This window comes from Periplaneta americana, chromosome 6 (genome assembly GCF_040183065.1).
Source record: "Periplaneta americana isolate PAMFEO1 chromosome 6, P.americana_PAMFEO1_priV1, whole genome shotgun sequence".
Lineage (NCBI taxonomy): Eukaryota > Metazoa > Arthropoda > Insecta > Blattodea > Blattidae > Periplaneta > Periplaneta americana.
Window position 1 is genome coordinate 26,647,528 of NC_091122.1, and position 8,246 is coordinate 26,655,773.

The 8,246-nt window shown below is 31.1% G+C and overlaps 1 protein-coding gene across 2 annotated transcripts in view; it reads left to right on the plus strand.

Moving 5' to 3' along the window:
- Positions 1-8,246, plus strand: part of LOC138701157 (facilitated trehalose transporter Tret1-like) — an 81,859-nt gene extending 73,613 nt beyond the window's left edge. For both annotated transcript variants that reach the window (XM_069827771.1, XM_069827770.1), the window contains exons 8-9: positions 1,468-1,745; positions 7,592-8,246. In XM_069827771.1, coding sequence (XP_069683872.1) covers positions 1,468-1,745; positions 7,592-8,105 — 792 coding nt within the window. In that variant the 3' untranslated portion in view covers positions 8,106-8,246. The remainder of the gene's footprint in view (positions 1-1,467; positions 1,746-7,591) is intronic.

An 8,246-nucleotide genomic window follows, 5' to 3' on the forward strand; every position in this document is an offset into this window, starting at 1 on the left:
TATCAAAACTTCTTCATTTATATCTGAGTTTATATTTCCTTAAACATGATTACATAATTACTCTAGTCCAGTAAGTCAGTCAGGTCTGTTACACCATTCTGTTCCTATGGATACACAGTTGAAAAAGAAATCCCACAGATGTCAGCACAAGCCAAGATGATGCACAAAGACCCATTTTGATTGTACTGCTATGTTCACGCATTTTGATTTGGCGAGTTTGTGTGTCATACTCTTGCTTTATGTTTATTTATTCATCCGTTCATTCATTCATCCATTTATGCGTTTATTTATTAATTTATTTATGCAGTTAGTAATTCATTTGTTTATTTATGTATTCAGTCACTCACTTACTCATTTGTTTATTCGTTTAACCAGTATTCACTTACTACATTTATGCATATATATTTTTTCATTTATTCATTTTTTGTTTATTTATGCATTCATTCATTTACTCACTTATTCATTTATTTGTTTATTCATTTATTCACTTCATCCATTCATTGATTTATTTATTCATTCATTCATTTATTCACTTATTCATTTATTCACTTATTCGTTTATTCACTTATTCACTTCATCCATTCGTTGATTTATTTATTTATTCATTCGTTTATTTATGCATTCATTCATTCATTCACTTATTAATTTGTTTGTTTATTCATTTATTCACTTACTCCATTTAGGCACATATTTATTTTTCATTTATTCATTCATTCGTTCATTTATGCATTCATTTACTCATTCACTTATTAATTTGTCTGTTCATTCATTTATTCACTTACTCCAGTCATTTATCATATATTTATTTTTAATTTATTCATCAATTCATCCATTCGTTTATTTATGCGTTCATTCACTCACTTATTTGTTTATACATTTATTCACTTCATTTATGCATATATTTATTTTTCATTTATTCATTCATTCGTTTATTTATGCATTCATTCATTCACTTATTTATTTATTCATTTATTCACTTACTCCATTCATTTATGCATTTATTTATTCATTCATTTATTCATGCATTCATTCATTTATTTATGCATTCATTCATTTATTCACTTACTCCATTCATTCATTTATGTATTTATTTATTCATTCATTTATGTATTCATTCATTCATTCATTCATTCACTTATTAATTTATTTGTTTATTCATTTGTTCGTTTATTTGTGAATTAATTTATTCACTTACTCCAGTCATTCATTTGCTCACTTATTCATTCATTCGATTATGCGTTTATTCATTTATTCACTTATTCATTTATTAAATTACGCCATTCATTCATTTATTTATTCATTAATTCATTTATTCACTTATTTATTCATTCATTCGTTTATTTACGCATTCATTTATTCACTTATTCATTCATTTATTCACTTATTTATTCAACCATTCATTCATTTAAGACGTGTTATTTTAAGATGCGACCTTAATCTGGGTACGTATTGAATTTATTTTTTCAGCGTTACCAGCAAGAATTAAAGTCCCTGATGGAAACAGTTCAACAACGAAGTCAAAATGAAAAGGAGAGGAGCCAGTGGTATAAAATGCGCTCAAAGTCTGTACTGGCTCCTTCCGTAGTAAAACCAGTTTTGATACTGCTCTTCATCTTCCTGTTCCAACAGCTGTCGGGAGGTTACGTTGTCATATTCTATGCAGTGCACGTCTTTCAAATGGTTGGAGGGACGTTTGGTGCAGGATTTGATGAATATGATGCACTTGTATTTCTGGGATTAATCAGGTGTGTACTGTACAGATACCGGTAATGATTACATACAAACATACATAATGATACAAATATCCATTTGACAGTAGAAGATGTGAGTTATGTAATACTACACACATACAACATCAGTGATAGCTACATGAAAATGTAACATGTTATTATAGGTTTATCTATTACAATAGCAAACTGTAAAGATGAAAAACAATGGATGTCAAAATAAAAGGAGAGGAAAAACAATGAGTCTCAATAACGTCACTGTTTTATATTCACAGTGCAGTCATGATTAACATTATTAATGTAATATATAAACTTTGTTTGGAAATCAATATAGACATTGCATTTTCAATTGCCTTTAACTTGTTTGCTGTATGGTAAAGTTTCAACATAAAATTTAGCATCATCACCACAGAAGGTTTTTCACACCATAAGGTAGTATTTAGCATAGCTGATAGGTAAAAGCTCTTCGTGCAAACAATCAGGAAGCTTGAATTCATGATTTTGAGCTGGAGATGTGTTGTTCTTTGCAGCCATTACTGCAAAATTATTGTTTCATTAACTGATATTCATTGTTATTCTATACAGTCACAAATATAGTCATAGTTTTTCCATTGCACACCGATTATTCCGTCACCATTTTCAGGCAAGGCTACTATTAAACCGTGAACGTTCTTTGACAAAGAATATGATAAAATATTTTATAAAATATCTTTGATAAAAGATAGGATTTGGGGTATATTACACTACCGTGGAACTGTCTAGAGTCGACCTGGGGGTCTAGATTCGACCACTGTGTACACTTTCTAATTTCACGTGTTTATTCCAATAGAATTGCCTACTAACCGCCACTGCTTGCTTCCAGCTGATTGATAACACTTCCCCTTTCAATCTCGCATGGTAGTGCCAAACGTATTGTGCGTCCTTGATTATGTAAAGTTCATTGTTGTCAATAGCAAAAATAGTAACAAAAATACTCTGTCTAACTTTTAACAATTTAGTCTTGTTTAACTGCAATGCAATACAAAATAACTGTATTTCTGTAATCAGAATTTTAAGCTTAACAACATATTACAACAAAAAATATTTTTCCATGTTATTGAGAGATGTCACAATTTGAAGTTGTATTCCAGTACAGAGTCGACTATGCAGGCCTGTGGAATTAATCCATTCCAGCTACAAAGAGTCCTTAATAAACTATCACAATCTGGTTTGACAGAGTCTCCAGAAGCTCAGTACACACCAGCACTGGTGAGAGAAGCGGTCATCAAAGTGCTCCAGGGCATGAGATATGAAAAATAATTGGCTTCCAAGAAAAGGAAAAGGAAAATTGAAATTGAACCAGTAAAAAGTATTGTATCAGTAGGCCTACTGAAGGCGGAAGATCTCAGTCAACTGAAGAAATCTCTCATCCTGTCTCGACTGAGGAGACCAGAAAAAGAGAAGCCAAGAAAACCACCAAGAAAAGAAAACAGAGAGGATACCAGGAGTCCAGTGATAGTGATGAAGACTGACGACATTCCACTAAGGATACGTCAGATGAGTGGGTTGAAGAGAAAGATAACAATGATAATGACAATTTTGATGACCCTAAATCAGGGGATCAGCTTTTAGTGAAGTTCCCAACTAAAAAGACAAATTTTATGTTGGTTGCATTGAGGAACTGGTTCCAGGAGAAGGACTTGAACTTCGTTTTGTTAGAAATTGTGGTTGATTCCAGTTCAAATATCCTGAGGTGGAGGATGTGAGTCTTATTGACTATGTTCAGGTAGAAAGAAAACTAAGTGCTCCTGTTCCTATGGACAAAAAGGAATTCGTAAAATTTGGTGTTGATTTTCAGGGTTATGATATTAATTAGGAGATGGAAACTGTTTTTTCTGTATTTTTCAGGGCTATCTTATTAATTAGTACATTAATAATGTGATAATGTTGTGTAGTTTGACGTAATTTTATGTCTGCTAATTAATTAAATATGTTCTATTGAATTTATTAGCCTTAACCTATTTAATGTATGCACATTAAAATAACTGTTTAAAATTCGCATTTTCCTATCCCAAACAACTTAAAAATAAAAAATAATAAAGTAAATAATAATAAAAGCATCCAAAAGGAGGACGATATCGACCGGAATGAGAGCAAACGTTCATTTACATGTATTTTTAATATGGTGGTCGACTTAACACCATGTACAGGGTTGAGTCGACCGGCATTTAAAATTTGTTTTCCTCAGTGACTGTGGAAGTTCATAAAATGAAAATAATAGAAAACAATCCCTGAGTTGTGCGCTATAACATACTATTTTCAGTGAAATACTAGATAACATCTAGACGGTTTGATGGTACATAAAATCTTTTATTTATATCAAAGATAACCTAAAATTAGGAACAAGAGCTCTCCTAACATTCGTTCCACAACAGCTAACACGTGTTCCATTCCGAAGATTTGTTGATATTAATATTTATGCGTTAAGTGTATGATTTGTTGATACTCATATTTACCCATTAAGTTTATGATTTGTTGATACTCATATTTACCCATTAAGTTTATGATTTGTTGATACTCATATTTACCCATTAAGTTTATGATTTGTTGATACTCATATTTACCCATTAAGTTTATGATTTGTTGATACTCATATTTACCCATTAAGTTTATGATTTGTTGATACTCATATTTACCCATTAAGTTTATGATTTGTTGATACTCATATTTACCCATTAAGTTTATGATTTGTTGATACTCATATTTACCCATTAAGTTTATGATTTGTTGATACTAATATTTACCCATTAAGTTTATAATTTGTTGATACTAATATTTACCCATTAAGTTTATAATTTGTTGATACTAATATTTACCCATTAAGTTTATGATTTGTTGATACTAATATTTACCCATTAAGTTTATAATTTGTTGATACTAATATTTACCCATTAAGTTTATGATTTGTTGATACTAATATTTACCCATTAAGTTTATAATTTGTTGATACTAATATTTACCCATTAAGTTTATGATTTGTTGATACTAATATTTACCCATTATGTTTATAATTTGTTCATACTAATATTTACCCATTAAGTTTATGATTTGTTGATACTAATATTTACCCATTAAGTTTATAATTTGTTGATACTAATATTTACTCATTAAGTTTATGATTTGTTGATACTAATATTTACCCATTAAGTTTATAATTTGTTGATACTAATATTTACCCATTAAGTTTATGATTTGTTGATACTAATATTTACCCATTAAGTTTATGATTTGTTGATACTAATATTTACCTATTAAGTTTATGATTTGTTGATACTAATATTTACCCATTAAGTTTATGATTTGTTGATACTAATATTTACCCATTAAGTTTATAATTTGTTGATACTAATATTTACCCATTAAGTTTATGATTTGTTGATACTAATATTTACCCATTAAGTTTATGATTTGTTGATACTAATATTTACCCATTAAGTTTATGATTTGTTGATACTAATATTTACCCATTAAGTTTATGATTTGTTGATACTAATATTTACCCATTAAGTTTATGATTTGTTGATACTAATATTTACCCATTAAGTTTATAATTTGTTGATACTAATATTTACCCATTAAGTTTATGATTTGTTGATACTAATATTTACCCATTAAGTTTATAATTTGTTGATACTAATATTTACCCATTAAGTTTATGATTTGTTGATACTAATATTTACCCATTAAGTTTATAATTTGTTGATACTAATATTTACCTATTAAGTTTATGATTTGTTGATACTAATATTTACCCATTAAGTTTATGATTTGTTGATACTAATATTTACCCATTAAGTTTATAATTTGTTGATACTAATATTTACCCATTAAGTTTATGATTTGTTGATACTAATATTTACCCATTAAGTTTATAATTTGTTGATACTAATATTTACCCATTAAGTTTATGATTTGTTGATACTAATATTTACCCATTAAGTTTATAATTTGTTGATACTAATATTTACCCATTAAGTTTATGATTTGTTGATACTAATATTTACCCATTAAGTTTATAAATTGTTGATACTAATATTTACCCATTAAGTTTATGATTTGTTGATACTAATATTTACCCATTAAGTTTATGATTTGTTGATACTAATATTTACCCATTAAGTTTATAATTTGTTGATACTAATATTTACCCATTAAGTTTATAATTTGTTGATACTAATATTTACCCATTAAGTTTATGATTTGTTGATACTAATATTTACCCATTAAGTTTATGATTTGTTGATACTAATATTTACCCATTAAGTTTATAATTTGTTGATACTAATATTTACCCATTAAGTTTATAATTTGTTGATACTAATATTTACCCATTAAGTTTATGATTTGTTGATACTAATATTTACGCGTTAAGTTTATGATTTGTTGATACTAATATTTACGCGTTAAGTTTACAACACCATGAATGAAGAACAGTATTATGTTTGTTTAGCTGTAATTAATTCAATTATTACAATATGCATGTTACAGAAAAAGAAACGCCTATGGGTTATACCATGGATTGCAAGACGTGATAAGAGAGATAGCCATAGAACTTACTGAAAAAGCAACAATGCGAGGAACTTATTCTATTATATAAATTATTTACTTTCAACATTCAATTTCCTTCATTTCTCCATGTCAGAATTTTTGTGATCGCAACAATCCAGTTATACTTACATTCCGCCATATTTGTTTCAGGGTGTAGAAATCTTTTATGAAAGATAACAAGATGCACTTACATTTTATAAAAGAAAACACATCACACTGTCATATATTTTATAAAAGATTTTTGTAAAAGAACTCTGATAGTAGCAACAGAAAGTTTCAATCTTTCTTTCATAGTGTCATATTCATCTCATTTTTTAAATTTTTTTTTGACATCTATTGTTTTTCCCCTATACCCTTCATAAATAAGGATAACCCAAAGAATATGGACATTGTCAGCCTGGGTAGCGTAGTTGGTATAGCACTGGCCTTCAGTGCTCGAGGTTGCGGGTTCAATCCTGGCCCAGGTCGATGGCATTTAAAGGTAAGCGTTCACTACATTGTATCGCACTCCTCATACGAATCGCACGCAACGGATATTTTAAGTGCAGTGCGTTCACTGCAACGGCTCCACCTCATCGCCTCATTGGATTCCCCTATCAGCTGTTTGAAACATGACGTCGTACAATATTGACATTGCTGAAAGCAAAGGAGTTGAGGTTAGGTCTATTAATTATGACTGTTAGCGAATAAGAATTTGTAATTGCTTCATGCGTCCTAATTGAAGAGGAAGAAACGAAAGAAATATTGGTTACATAAAAGAAACGACTTGATTACTGTAATGGGAACGCCTCAAATTACATAATTCTTCGCAATTTTCTACAAGCGAAATAAGTTTTCCGTCTGCCATTTTGGCGCGACACTGAACATGGCACAACATAATAGTAACAGTTGATTTATTAAAGAAGGCCATGATCGCACTCATCGGAAAAGTTGCTCATCCGAGAAACGTGGACGGATTTGCCGAGAGGCGATGCGTCTGATACGATGTAGCGAATGCGGTTACATAACAATTACAGCAAAGATTGTCTTTTTCCGATCCGTGCGATTCGTCCGATGAGTGCGATATGATGTAGTGAACGCTTACCTTAAGTGTGCTTAAATGCGATAGCCTCATGTCAGTAGATTTACTGGCATGTAAAAGAACCACTGCGGGACAAAATTCCAGCACACCGACGACGCTGATATAACCTCAGCAGTTGCGAGCGTCATTAAATATACCGTAATTTAAGTTTTTTAATGAACATTAACATTGTTAATTTTGTAATTAACTGTTTCAGATTTGTGATGAGTGTGATAACAGCAGTGGCCTCTCGTAAATATGGACGTCGTCCGTTAACTATATTGTCTGGACTAGGGATGTGCATTTCAACACTAATTGTGGGAGTTTACATGCATGTGAAGCCCATTCAGTACACTGGTGGCTTCACGAACATGAGGAACAGCACGGAAGTGATGGCCCCTACAGAAGAAGAGCACTGGACGTGTGTCGTGTGCGTGCTGCTGTATGTGTGCTTCTGCTCGCTAGGGGTGCTGGTAATCCCATGGACTCTAATAGGAGAGCTGCTGCCTATTCAGATACGTGGCGTGGGAGGTGGAGTAATGGTAGGAATCGCCTACGCATTGATGTTTGGTGTAGTGAAGAGCTTTCCTTTTGTCCTGGATGTTACAGGAGCTCAAGGAATTTTTTTCTTCTTCAGCCTGATGTCGTTATCAGGAGTTGCATTTGTATATGTTTTCTTACCTGAAACACTGGGAAAATCTCTACAAGAAATAGAAGACTACTTCAAGTGACAAACCGTCTTTGTTAGGATTTATGTGAATGCCTCCTAACACCATTAACAACACGCAAAGACTTATGGGAGACTATCTGTACAGACTTACCTCAGGAAAATGTCTGAATTGGATGATTGCTCAGATATGCTCAGACTTACC